General features: G+C 48.7%; 1 protein-coding gene across 7 annotated transcripts in view; it reads left to right on the top strand.

Moving 5' to 3' along the window:
* SMYD3 (SET and MYND domain containing 3) overlaps positions 1–14,262 on the top strand; it is a 522,432-nt gene that overhangs the window by 412,083 nt on the left and 96,087 nt on the right. For all 7 annotated transcript variants that reach the window (XM_081114436.1, XM_081114437.1, XM_081114438.1 and 4 more), the window contains one exon: positions 12,689–12,756. In XM_081114436.1, coding sequence (XP_080970562.1) covers positions 12,689–12,756 — 68 coding nt within the window. The remainder of the gene's footprint in view (positions 1–12,688; positions 12,757–14,262) is intronic.

Below are 14,262 nucleotides of genomic sequence, written 5' to 3'. Positions count from 1 at the left end.
GATAAAGAGGATTATTGTGTTCAAAAAGAGGTAAAGAGAAAATTCTTGATTTCAAGCAAAATCATTGTTGAAAATCTGCAGGTCTGTTGTGCTTTAGTAAGGACAATTACTAAACACATTTTCATCTTGGTGTTGAGCTCCAGGCTCCCTTGGTGGTAGCACCATGAAGAACAGGCGAAAACTAACCAGTGAACGTACCCTGCCAAGTATGAGCAGTAGTTTTGTTATTGCTGCTGTTCATTTTTAAAAATTGAATCCTGCCCTAACCAGTTTGGTTCAGTGGATGGAGCATCAGCCTGTGGACTGAAGGGTCCCAGGTTCGATTCCGGTCAAGGGCATGTACCTTGGTTGCGGGCACATCCCCAGTAGGGGGTGTGCAGGAGGCAGCTGGTCAGTGTTTCTCTCTCATCAGTGTTTCTAACTCTCTATCCCTCTCCCTTCCTCTCTGTAAAAAAATCAATAAAATATAAAAAAATAAAAATAAAAATTGAATCCTACTTGTAAGCTACTTCTTTTGAGATTTGCTTTCCTCACCTTCTCTCCTTAGAGTAACATCCTGAAAAATGTTTTAGTTAATTTAAAGACTTTGTGTTGTTGGAGTCCATATATCAATGTACAGCCAGGTGTCCCTATGTGGTCAGTTTAATTATTGGAGAAGAAAGGAAAATCTCACCTTGCTTCGTTCCTTTTTCCTGATGCGCTGATGATAGTTTATGTTGTGATGGAAGATGTCTAACTGTCTTGAAAAACCTCTTTGAGGAAATAACAACACTTTGCCCAAAGGTGTTTATTTTATCACTTTCTGGGATGTTTGGGGATTTCGTGATTACATGCCTACCAGGGTCCTTTGTTCCAGATCCTTAGGGCCTCCCGCTCAGCCTCTAATTGCTACCTGCTCCAGCTCTAACTGCCTTCTGTTAGGAATGCAGAGCCTTCCTGAAGCTGGAGGTGCTGGCCTTGGCTTTGATGTGGCATGCAGGTGTGCCCCCACCCTGCGCGAGTCCGGGGGCGGAGGCATCGAGAGGCTTTTGTGGGGACACACTCTGTGCATTGAGGGCCTTTGGGAGGTTCAGTGTCTAGGAGGCGTGTGCACAGCTCTGCTGGGGTGTATGTCCCGGGCGGTATCTGCCTGTAGCTTAGGGAAAGCGGGTCTGTCCGCACTGTGCTTAGAACATGGCAGTGCATGTCAGCTGGCAAGGGTGAAAGAGGGGCGCCTTTCATCGATCAGCAACAGCGCATCTGGGAGCTGGCATCACGGTCTTCTCAAGCTGGTTTGTTAGGACAGCAGTGCCAGTGGTGCCCGTTACCCATGCTCTCCCGCTCACCGCCCGCTGCCTCTTCACTCACTGGCTTCTGGAGATGGTCTTTCTGCCTCAGTGGGCTGAATTATCACCAGAAAGCCGTCTGAAAACAATTATGTCTTTTTAAAAATTCTTCTCAGTCTTTTATTTTCTTCACAGCAATCAAATACATATTGACATTCAGTAGTTCTCAAACTTCTCTTTCCTGTGGGACTTTGTAACGTTTTTGTTGTCAACTCATTGCTCCCTTAATCTCCTTCTTTTTATGCCTGTTTCCTTCTAGTTCATTTTTGCTCCGTTTCCCAGCGTGATCCTTGTTGTCAGTGTTTTAGACATATCTGTTATCGACAATGCTTTGGTTTATTTTTCCCCTTCAACTAGACTTTGCAATAATAATCCCTACTTAGGCGTAGTTCTGTGTCATTCTCTTTGAAACCAACATTTCTTTTACTGATACTGATAACATACAATTATTTTTTTCAGAAACAGCAGATTCATTCTTATTTGAACTGTTATGCTTTTCATTGTTCCTGAACTTAAAGTTGGAAACCTCACATGTGCAAATTCAGCCGTGCTGCTGTAATTATCAAAACCTGACTCCTTCCGCGAGTATGTTCTGTTTTGCACTTAGATGTTGGGGGGAATGAGGACAGAGGGTGAGCAAAATAAGGCTGGAGGCAAAGAGAATCGTTTGGAATTTTGCTTTGTATTACAAATAACTAATTAAACCTGCGTGTACCCCACAGAAAGGAAGACGTGACTGATAGCGAGCAGTAGGGTGACAGCTGACTTTCACAAATTTGGGGGCTCCGCTGCTTCCTGTGGGTGGAGGCATTGACAGTGATCATTATAAAGAACAATGAGAAGGAGGGAGGGAGCATATCTGACTTTTAATTGCTAGGACGCATCTATAGTCAGGAAAAATAGTTTTAAAAAGATATCTGGCCCTGGCCGGTTTGGCTCAGTGGATGGTGTGTCCGCCTGTGGACTGAAGGGTCCGGGTTCAATCCCGGTCAAGGGCTCGTACCTCGCTTGCAGGCTTGATCCGCAGCCCAGGTGAGGGCACATGCAGGACGCATCCAATCGATGTGTCTGTCACATCGTTTCTCCCTCTGGCTCTCCCCTTCCTCCCTTCCACTCTCTCTGGAAATCAATGGGAAAATGCCCTCAATCTGAAGAGTACGTGTGCATCATGATAAACGCCGTTGGGTGGCTGATTCACTGTCAGGTGCGTCACAGCTGACCTGACAGATGAGAGCGCGGCCCGCACTCTCGCAGCCTGGATCCTGACAGCGACTTAGAGAAATACGGCTGATAGTCATGAAAATCATCTTTGGCTAAAATTTGTCAGAATTAGAGAGAAACGTGACCTTTTTTACTTTCTTACCTCACTTAGATCACTAGGCAAAATGATGAGTCCGTTTTCCCTCCTTCCTTCCTAGTGCTAGCACTGTGCCTGGTATATAGTAGACCAAGCATGTCAAACTCAAAGGCTAACATGGGTCAATAAACGAGGCATGCGTTTGACATGCTTGTAATAGACCCTCAATAAATGAGTCAACGACTCTCTGTTTCTGAAGGCCCGGAGCACATCGCTGTGTTCCTGACCTTGCCTTTCACTTGACACCCTTCCTGCCCCATCTTCCAGTCTGTCCTGGGTCTCATTCCTTCAGGACCAAACGTTCTTGGTTATTTTGACAAACCAAATACCTTTGATGGGGAGGCGGGGAGGAGGTAGGGGGGCAGGTGAACATGTCATCGAGGAATCAAGTACTGATTTCTCCAGCCTTCCTGTCCTCATCCTGAAAATGCCCCACGGGACTGCCAGCGTCCTGTGGGGGGCGGGAGGCCCGGGCGAGAGCAGGGATGAGAAGCACTTCACAATGGGGCTCCTTAGACATGGAGGCCCCTCCCTGCAGGACCTTCAGGGCTCAGGGAGGGCTGGGCTCTGCGGGAGACAGTGGGTGTGTGGTGTGGCCCCAGCGTGTGGCGGGGAGAGCTCTGCGGGCAAGTGGGCTCCCAGCAGCCTGGCCCCCCTCACCCCCCAGGCGGCTCCTCGGGCTCACACCACCGCAGGCCCTTCCTGGGCCTCCTGTCTGGTTCTTTGGAGAAAACAATTGCATTGCGGTATTTTCGTCTTTAACGCTGCCCTCTTTCCCCCTCCTCTCCACTCCCAGCCATGCGGACTGAGAACAGGGCGCATTTTTGAGGTTTGCGAGTCTTCCTTCAAACCGAGGAAGACATGTGGTGGGTGTTTCCTTCCTCATGCCGTGGCCAAAGCCTGTGTCTGTCCTTCTCACTCTGTTCAGTTTTGTGATGTCGCCACCTTCAACCCTTGGGAGGCAAAGTGCTGCGTGTAGGTGTTAAGTCTATGCCAGTTTTCTTCAGCCTAAGGACGCACATTTTTAGGATCTATGATTGGGTGGGCATTTTCCCACGATGTCACATAAGGAATGAGAAGTGTGAGTTAAACTTGGGGTTCCAGACTCCAGGTACCCCACTGGCATCCCCCCTCCGGGGCTGCCCTGACCGCCCCCGCCTAGTGGGGACCCTCTGGCCACAGTTGGGTTCGCGTGGGGTGTCGTGGCTGACGCCGCTCTCGCCTGCTGGTCTCGGTCACGGAGGGCGGGTTCTCACCTCACACTTGTCTTGCTCCGGAGCCTGGACTGTGTGCGTCACTGAATGCGAGTCGGCTATAGGAGGAATGGAGAGGGGACAGGGAAAGGAGGGAGAGAGAAGACCATTACGAGAGCTTTTTTTTTTTATTTATTTTTTTAAAATATATTTTATTGATTTTTTTACAGAGCGGAAGGGAGAGAGATGAGAGTTAGAAACATCGATGAGAGAGAAACATCGATCAGCTGCCTCCTGCACATCTCCCACTGGGGATGTGCCCGCAACCCAGGTACATGCCCTTGACCGGAATCGAACCTGGGACCCTTCAGTCCGCAAGCCGACACTCTATCCACTGAGCCAAACCGGTTTCGGCGAGAGCTTTTATTTTTATGGTTTTTTGCTGCATAATAACAGTAGCCTTTATTAACAATTGTATGTGGAAGTCACGAAGGCAGGCAAAGTCCCTGATGTTAAACATGCTCAGTCCCTGTTCGTCCATTCAACAGTTTTGAGCACACTCAGTGTGTCAGAGCCAGGGCGGGAGGAAGAATAAAGTAGAATTTCTACCCTCTTGGAATAATATACAGAAATGCCTGAACCTGGGAGGGGCCTCCCTTTCGAATCTCTGTGAAACTGGAGTTCAGGCTAGTTTCCAACTCGGGAAGCTGGTCAGGACAGAGGCGGAAGAGGAACTCTTCGTGTGTCATGGTGGCGATTAGTTTAAAGCGGCAGCAGAAGAGAGGACAGGTGATCCGGCGCTGTCCCTGCGCGGAAACCCCGCAGTCTGCTTCTCGTGGCGGCTGGCCGTGGAGTGGCCGGAGGCGCGGGAGGGCTGATGTGAGCATCTGAGAAAGCGGGGCGGGGGTGGGGGGTTGGTGGGGAGCCAGGGTTTCTCTTCTCTTTTACCTCCTTCTGTATTTCTGAAAATGAAGGAACGCACATTGCGAGGTCACAGAGGGGCTGTCCGACCCCAGAGCCCAGTTTCCTGGCGCCCGTGGGCTGTCGTCAGAGCTGGAACTCTGGTCCGACTGGTGTTCTTTCTTCCCGGCTCCTGCCGCGGGCCGTCGGGCCGTGTCCAGGCGCAGGGCCACGCAGCCTGTGATGTCACGCGCACCGGGCTGCTAGCCGGTGACAGGCGGGCGGTGGGTCTCTCTCCCGGAGATGTCCGGTCGGACCAGTGACAGGCCCTGGCCGGCCACAGTGTCCCCTGGAGCGAGCATGCCCTGAGTGTCCACGTGGTGGCCCTGACCTCAGCTCGCGCTGGAATTTCCCTCTCCTTTGTGGGTTACATGAAGAGGTTGTTAGTGTCCAGTTTTCTCTTTCACCGGGAACATTTTCCCGTGGTTTTCTTGGCTCCATTGGCTCGATGGAAAATCACAGAGGGCTGGGGCCACGCTCTGCTGTGTCCAGTTCAGCCTCAGTGGGGGACACACGCCAGCCAGCGAAGTCCATTTGGGAGTTCAGGCTGGAACTGGGAGCCGACGCGGGAGGGTACCGGCACTGCCCAGGGTGGGCACCGGCTCTGGTTACGTGGAGCGAGAATGATAAAACTCAATGATCACCTAAGACCGTGGTTGGCAAACTCATTAGTCAACAGAGCCAAATATCAACAGTACAACGACTGAAATGTCTTTTGAGAGCCAAATTTTTTAAAAAATATATTTTATTGATTCTTTACAGAGAGGAAGGGAGAGGGATAGAGAGTTAGAAACATCGATGAGAGAGAAACATCGATCAGCTGCCTCCTGCACACTCCCCACTGGGTATATGCCTGCAACCAAGGCACATGCCCTTGACTGGAATCGAACCTGGGACCCCTGAGTCCGCAGGCCGATGCTCTATCCACTGAGCCAAACCGGTTAGGGCGAGAGCCAAATATTTTAAACTTAAACTATATCGGTAGGTACATTGTTATTAACTTAATTAGGGTACTCCTAAGGCTTAGGAAGAGCCACACTCAAGGGGCCAAAGAGCCGCATGTGGCTCGCGAGCCGCAGTTTGCCGACCACTGGCCTAAGAGAACACTTTTGGAGAGTCAAGCTGAACGAAAGAACCTCTGAGTGTGACACATTCAGTTCAGTTCAGTTCCTTGCGGTGATAAACTGTTTGAACAGGCGCATGGCTCGATGAAATTAAAGACTCGGGCAGAGCTATGGAGACCTAGGCCAGACCCTGTAAGGAATCGTGTAGGAATATCCCAGGGCCCTGAGCCTCGGGAGTGGGAGGAAAGCAACAACGGGCCCTGATGGACAGGCACGGGCAGTGAGCGCCCTTTTCATAGATGACTTGTCAGGAGGTGGAATGGCGGGCCGTGTCCTCGGGGAGAGAACAGTGGGCGGATTTGCCACTATCGTTTCTGTTTTGCTTCCTATTATCGAGGAAGATTGTTTAAGATATAAACTCAGCCGTGGGCAGAGCCCTTAGAGAAATGGACATGGGGGTGGCTTGTAGAACGCAAGCCTGGTACCTCATAGGGCTGCATTCTGTGAATCCTCTGCTAACATTCCGGCGTTTGACCTTGGGAAGGATTTAAACCAGAAGCACGTTTTTATGATGCCTCTTCCCTGACTCATGAAGTTGGCCCTGATATTGATTGAGCTTTGGCAGGTGATCGTTGAGCATTCTGCATGAATGGTGTGCCCTGTCTGTGACCACAGCGTGAATTATGACAGGCACTCTGGAAACAGACATATGGGGTGGGGGGTGCGGCAGGGTCTAGAGGACGCATTCCCGAGTATGTTGCTAATGGGACAATAAAAATAAAGAAGTCTACTTTTTTACTTCATTTTTTACTTAGTTTGTATCATAAAGGCCATTTGCAAAATCTTAAATAATAGTCATATAAGATAAAGAGAGATTTTAAATGTTCCCATTTAACAAGTTGTGCACATGGTTTAGTTTGATTTAAATTAAAGCATTATTTGTAAATGAATCTTCTGGTTTGGGCCTCAGAGAGCAATAGCTCTCGTGACCTGATGTTTACCGTTCTCACCATTTCCTCTCTAAGCAACAGGCCAGCCCAGATGTCATTTCCACCTTCTGATTCTCGGTGGCGAGGTGCAAGCACATCCAAATAATACAATGGAGACTTACAGTTTCATGCCATCTGCTAAAAATAAGACTATATACCCATCATGTGTTCACTTTCTAACATTTTCTAATTACCAGAGACATTTTGAGGTGCGAGGCAAGAATTTCAACCACATAAAAGTCATTATATGCAGCATCTTGAGTCAGAGTTAGAGAATTATCATTTTTATGTTCCTCCTTAACCTTATTTTCCCTCATCCTTGCTTACTGCCTTTAACCAGTGGCCCGTTCGGTTTGCAAAAGAAATAGCATCTGAGCCACCCTGGGAAGTCTACATCAGACCCTGGGGTCTGGGAGGGGAGCTCCGTTGGCTGCCCACCTCCTCAGGCTGCTCACGGTGCCCACGGAGACTCTCCTGCTACTCCTGGTAGAAGGAGAACATGTTACAGGAATTGCTTTAGCTATTGATTTTTTAAAAATTGAAAGGCTGCCATAGCCACCCTTGCTGCTGTGACCCTTCTAGAAACACTGGTGCGAATCCTGGGATAGGTGGGCTGTCCTTTGGGAAATGCTGCCTCTTCAGTCCTGAGCTCCCATCCTCCCGTTGTTCCTTGGGTCGGAGATTGCAAAACCTTTGTCGTAGGGCCGGGAAAGACGGTAAATGAGTGAGCAGAGGAAGGCGGGGGTCAGAGCAGGCCAAACTCGAGTCATAGAAGGTGGATGAGTATGTGCCATGCTCACGGGAGAGACCAGGAGATAAGATTTGGAATCGCTTAAGGTTTATGAGACAGTGCTGGGGAAACGATTCTGTGTTAAATACAGTGTCGTACTCCAGAAGAGAATGACAGACCCTGGCTGAAATGCTCACTGTGCTCATCAAGTTAGAGAATAATGAGTTGTGGGAGTCAGGGGAGGGGCAGTTACCCATAATAATGAAAGCATAACATGCTAATTAGACCGGACATCCTTCCAGACGAAGCCGGGGCTGCAGCCTTGGGATCCAGGCAGCCACCGAGGCTGTGAGGGAAGGATCCAGGCAGCTGCCGTGGCTACAAAGGCCTACTGTTGCACGAGTTTTGTGCATTAGGCCTCTAGTTTTGAATGAAAACCTCTCCTTTCAGTTTTCATACCTGCCAACCCTCCCTATGTCCTTTCCTTCTATACACAGAGCTTAATGAGCCTAAATGTAGCACGTTCCCTTTTGAAAATGTACATTCAGTCCCTCTAGTTCATAAGCTACCGGTCCAAGGTTCTGTGTCCAGAACAGTCCCTCTACTTATGCTTTAAGTAGAGAAGTTGTAAGGGAGATGCAGGTGGTCTTTGAGGAAACTTTATGTTTATGTTCAGAAACTGAGTTCCCTTCTTTATGGTTTAAAATTTATATACATGTTTGAAATACAAAGCAATCTTTGAAGTAGGCTAGAAGCCAGCTAAAGCCACGTGGTCACAGAGCAGGCTCTTTGTAAACACCAGTGACTGGGGGAGGGGCTGGAGGGGGCGGTGTTCTGTGGGTGTCCACTCACCCTGTTCTGAACGGGCTGTAAGTGTTCTGAGGGCTGCTTAACTTTGCCATTCACGGTAATGGGGGGGGGGGTGATCTTCCTGTTTACCTACTGCTACAACAAAAGGCTTCTGGTGCAGAAAATTAGAGGAGCATGTGAAATTTAAACACGAATATAAAACAAGTCTCTGAAATATTCCCCTTGAGTGTTGGTATTAATTATTACAGGAGAATTTTAACCTCAGAACCCAAGCCTCAGCTTCGGGACCTCGAATCTGAACCAAATGATGAAAGAATTTGTTCATAGAATATTTTAAATTTCACTTTAGTCGTTTTCCCAAAATACAGAGGCTCAGAGGCCGTGTACTAGGTTTTTATTGTCTAGAGGGGCTGCAGAGTTACAAAGGCTTTTGATCTCAAAGGAAACATTTTGAAGAGTAAACATGACTTTTTAATATTCTGGCAGGGGAAGTATTTTAAAGGTAACATTCAAGCTTACTTTTCAGAAAGAATTGCTTTTTTATTTAAATACTAGAATCACGGTGCACAAAATTCATGCACGGGGGGACGGGGGAAAGGGGCCCCTCAGCCCGGCTTGCAACCTCTTGCAATCCGGGACCCCTCGGGGGATGTCTGACTGCTGGTTAGGCCCGAACCCTGTGGGACATCCCTCTCACAGCCTGGGACTGCTGACTCCTAACCACTCACCTGCCTGCCTGATCGCCCTTAACCACTCTGCCTGCCTGCCTCATCATTCCTAACTACTCTCCTGCCTGCCTGATCGCCCCTAACTGCTCGCTTGCCTGCCTGATTGTTCCTAACCACTCACCTGCCTGCCTGATCACCCCTAACCACTCTGCCTGCCCACCTGATCTCCCCTAACTGCCTCTGCCTCGGCCCCCGCTGCCGCGGCTTAGTCCAGAATGACATCCAGAATGTTGTTCGGCTGTCCGGTCTAATTAGCAGATTACAGTTTTGTTATTATAGACAATAGTCCTCCTTGGTAGGTTCCAAGACCTCCAGTGGATGCCTGAAACCAGGGTCAGTACTGAGTCCTGTTATACTAGGTTTTGGTTTCCCTACACAAACATACTTATTGTAAAGTTTAATGCCTTTTCCATCTTAACTAAGAATTGTCACACACTGTGGCCACAATTTTTGTGGTTTGAGTTGCGACCGCAAAGCTATCATGCATTTCTTTAGCCTTTTCACAATTTAATGGCTAGAAGAATCGGTCTTACTATAGGTCTTAGCAACCACAACATCCAATTTTTTTCTTAGTAAGTTGAGAACTTTCACCTTTTTCCTTGAAAGAAGCACTTTATGGCATATCAGATTTGCCAGCCTCACTCCTCTTTCACTTCGGGGCCATGAGGAGTGAAATAAGGGCGACGTGAACGTGGCCTGAGACACCTGACAGTCCATCTGATCACTCGGCGGCCACTAGGAGACCCCTGGGCGGGTGTGCGTGCAGCGTGGAGACGCTGGACAAAGAAGTGATTCAGGGCCTGGGCGGACGGAGCGGGATGGAGCAGGAAGGTGCGAGATTTAAAATGTGAATTGTCGATTTCTGGAATTTCTCATTTAGTATTTTTGGATTACACTGGACCATGGGTAACCAAAACCTTGAAAAGCAAAACCAAGGACTGAGGGCTACTGTAATCCCATTTATATACTTTCCTAAATTCATTTATTAACTTTAACTTATGCAATTTTCTAGGAAAATTGTTTATACAAAGACAGTAGCTTGAAAAAATGTTCAAACTTTTATTTCTGGGCTGTGTTTCCATTATTTTATTTCTTGGTATAAAGAGCATTTATTTTCATGTTTTCACCTGAGCACATACAGACTTGTCTACCTGTCCTCTCATTTAAAAGAGAAAACCCCGAGAGCGCCCTCATGACCACATTGCTTCAGCTACATCTGTCACAAAGATTCCCTGTACAGTGTCCTTAATTCAGATAGTGCTGAGTGGAACTGATGTTTTTAATGGAAGTGAGAGTAGGTAAATTAAAATTTTTATTCACTAGCGCAGGAACGCTAGCACATAACTCCTCTCAGAATAATACAAATGAGGAACTTGTCTAGGATTTGTGAAGTAAAACTAAAGTGTCCCACTCATGTTGTGGAGTGGGGCAGAATGAGGGATGAGGGTGGCAAGTTGATAATAATGAAAATAGGGAAAGAAAAAGAAGGGAAGAAAGTGAGGAATAAAAGGGAAAGATGCAAGAGAAATGGTAGGGGAGGAGAGAAACATGGGGGCTCTCATGATTCATTCATTCATTTATTCATGTGCAAATATTTATTTTGTGCCCAATGGGTGAGGCTCTGGGAATTTTAAGCAGAGAATCAAACTAGTCCTTGTGTTCTTCCGGTGGATAAAATTGCCATTCCACCCACTGAACTGATGGAAAAGAAGGTGAAAAAGTTGACCTAGCATGGAGAGGAAGGATGCGCAGTGGTATGAGCAGGACATACAGAGACTTGGTGCCCAAGGACAAGAGAGATGGAAGATGAACTTCTCCTCCTTTTCGTGGCACAGAACTGCGTCCCCTTCCTCTCACAGTGCCTGTGTTCTGTTTCTGTTCTCATCCTGTTCAGGATAATGACCCCCTGGGCATATTGAGGGTCACACCCATGCAACCATCCATCTATCAGAACAAATGTGTGCTGGTCACTTCCGTGTGCCAGGCACAGTGGGAGACCCGGGAACAGTGGTCAGTAAAATGCTAGCATTGCCTTCTGGGCATTTCACAGTCTAGTTGTGTATGGTGTCCAGGAAATGGGTGGGTAATGGTCCAGTGTGATACACGCTCTAAAAGGTGAGGGCCTGAGGAGGGGGCGGGGGGGGGGGGCAATGGGAGGAGGGGTACCTGTAATACTTTCAACAAAAAAGATAATTTTTTTTTAAAGTCGGCTATGTCTGGGGATCAGGTGAAGTTCCTGGAGGAAGAGACAGTTAACATGGTAGCCCTTAAAAAAAAAAATTCCATCAGAATAAATTTATTTTGTAAAAACCTTGAATTTGCTTCACAGTTCAGAAAAAAATTCAATTTTCATTTGATTTGAAAGTTTGCAAATTAGATCTCTTTGATCTGGTTTTTCATTCTGGTGGGTTGCTTCAGTAAAATTCCTGATTATACTTTTAAAATATGTATTAGCCACGGCTGGTTTCGCTAAAAATCAATGGAAAAAAATGTCCTCGGGTGAGGATTAACAAGACAAAAAAAAAAAAAGTATTCACATCCCACCCCCCCAAAAAGATCATACCCATTTTTAAAAGTTTAAAGTTTCAAAAAGAAAACACAGGATTTTTTTGTTGTATATTTTCACCATCCATTTTATACATAAAAAAGTATAGGCAGTACACTGTTTCAACTTAATGTGAAACAGATGCCTTTAAAGCAGTTTAGCCAGGGCGTGTTTAAAATATGTGTATGTACACCAGTTTCGTTCCCGATTAGAAACTGCAGCGTTGTCAGACTTTTGGAGGAAAAAATGCCAAATCGTGTAGATTGCGCTGGATTTCATAAAAAAGCTCTTCGGAGCAGAGGGAGAGTCTCGAGGACCGCGCTTTCTTAGACTTTGCGTCCTTTCACAGGAACCTGCCTCCAGCCCTGACCGCGCCCTCCAAGCCCAGCGGCGCTGGCCCTGTCTCGCTCGCACGTCGGCGAGGCCTTCCTCCCAGCTCTCAAAGCCCCTGTGCCTTTCAGCCTTCTGTGATTTTTTAAATTGTACACAAGCTTCCTAAGTAATTCCCTTTGGTGAATGCAAGGAAGGCAGGGTGCTGCCGCCCATGTTCTGGTTCGGGGGGGGCTGCTGTCCGCTGTGGGCGCCGGGAGCGGCGGCCCTGGGCGGTCTGCACTTGGTCAGGGCATCCGCTTCTGGTGTTGACCCCCAGGAGCCACCGGCTGCGCCATGTCTGGTCGTGGCCTCTGAAATCAGCTTAAGAAAACTTATTTAACTTGCCAGGAGAGGGCACACGGAAACCCCAGGCCCGGTGCTGGCTGACGCCTGGCTTTTTACAGGATGTCGGTATGTCTGTCCTTACCCACCGACATGCTCTCACGTGCTGCCCAGGCGTGTTCTTTCACAGATGAAAGAGCATCCGGGTTTGGCTCGGACCTTTCCGAAGCTGCCACTCGAAGGCCCCGCGTTTTATTCTGAGAAGTTCGTTCTCTTCGCTGCGAGGTTTCTTGGGTGACTCTGCTAACCCGACTGTCCCCCTTGTTTCCGCAGTTGATCTGCAATTCCTTCACCATCTGCAACGCGGAGATGCAGGAAGTCGGCGTGGGCCTGTACCCCAGGTATGGCATTTCACTCCCGGGAGAAGCAACTTTAATCCCCAGCCCCACCGGCCCCCAGCCTTTGGGGGGCAGTGGAAAGGCTCTTGCAGCAGCTAGTTGGAGAGCCAGGCTTAAAACCCGACGGTAATCTACAAGAAAGTGGAAAATGTTAAGTTTAAAGAAAACAACTTTATAACCCCACGTTATACGCTGTGGCAGTGATTTTCAACCGTGTGCCTCAAGGATTTTTAGAACATGCAACACCTGACTAGTCAGGGGCACTGACCTCTTTTCCCTTGGATTCTCAGATTTAAAAATGGCAACAGCTTACACAACCATAGCCGTCTAGTGCGGCTGACTCAAAATCATACCTATTTTTTTGTCAGATTGGCAGCAAATAGATATTTTGGTGCGCCGCAGAATATTAGTAATCGGTTTATGTGTGCCGTGGGCGACAGAAGGTTGACAGTCACCGTGGTGTTAGCCAAGAGGCAGCCCTCAGACCTGAATTCCTTTCCGGGGAACTTGGGTTAGAAGGTAGGGCTGTGGGTGCCAATACCCCATCAGGATGAGGTTGGTTAGTCCCCTCCCGCTCCCCAGCCTCCCGGCCGAAGCACTGGGTCATTTCATTAGGCCCCCGGCTGCAACCACCCGTTCATTCCGTCCTTTGCTCAGCTCACTCGAACCCAGGGCTCCAGGAGGCTGGCCGCTGGCCGTCACTGAAGTGGCCTTTATCACTGAGCCACTAGCCTGTCCCACACACGCTCTCCGTCACTCCTAGTTTCACGCCATGAGGGTCCAAATACAAACCTCGTCACTTCGTAATTAATTGTGAACCTGAGAATCCCGCCTCTTCTCTTACATCGCACAAGTGTCGGACCGCAGGGCCATTGGCGCTGGCCTTGGAGAGCAGAGGGGCGCAGCCAGGTGCTCTGAGGTCAGACGCCTGGCTCAAGTCCAGTCCCATCTACTAGCTGTGTCCTGGGGCAGTCACCTCACTTCCACGGTCGTTTCTTTACCTATGAGTTCCCCTCGTTAGAACGATCACGCGATCAAACTTGATAAACATGCTCAGCTGCTCAGAAAGGGCTTTCTACATGGAAAGGCTCACGGGCAGGTGTTCTAAGCAAATATGGAGGCAGCTTCAATCCACTCCCTTCCCCGGGTGGTAAAAAAAAAGCCACCTGCAGGGAGATGAAATCACTGCCAGGCCCAGAGTGCACCGGGTCCAGTTAGCAAGACAACCGCAGCGTCTGTTGAGGAGGAAGGTCTATTACTCCTGGTAGCTGCGACGCCCCAGCCGAGGCGGCCGCTCCTCCCAGGCTGAACAGACGAGGTCCCGTGGGAAGGTCAGCTGTGCCGGCCGCAGGGACACGGCCGCGTCCCATTACCTGTCTCGGGGGGGATGTGCTTGCACATCTGTCTTCTCCGTCTTTATATCGGGTTGTCTCACTGCCTGGTACCTAATGAGACAACCACTTCCTCCCCACCTCCACCCACCCCCAAAGAGGACTCAGAAAACGTGTT

The sequence above is a fragment of the Myotis nattereri genome, assembly GCF_964212035.1.
Source record: "Myotis nattereri genome assembly, chromosome: 20".
NCBI classification, from domain to species: domain Eukaryota; kingdom Metazoa; phylum Chordata; class Mammalia; order Chiroptera; family Vespertilionidae; genus Myotis; species Myotis nattereri.
Note: the sequence above shows the minus strand (reverse complement) of the source record. Positions and strands in the feature narration are given on the sequence as shown.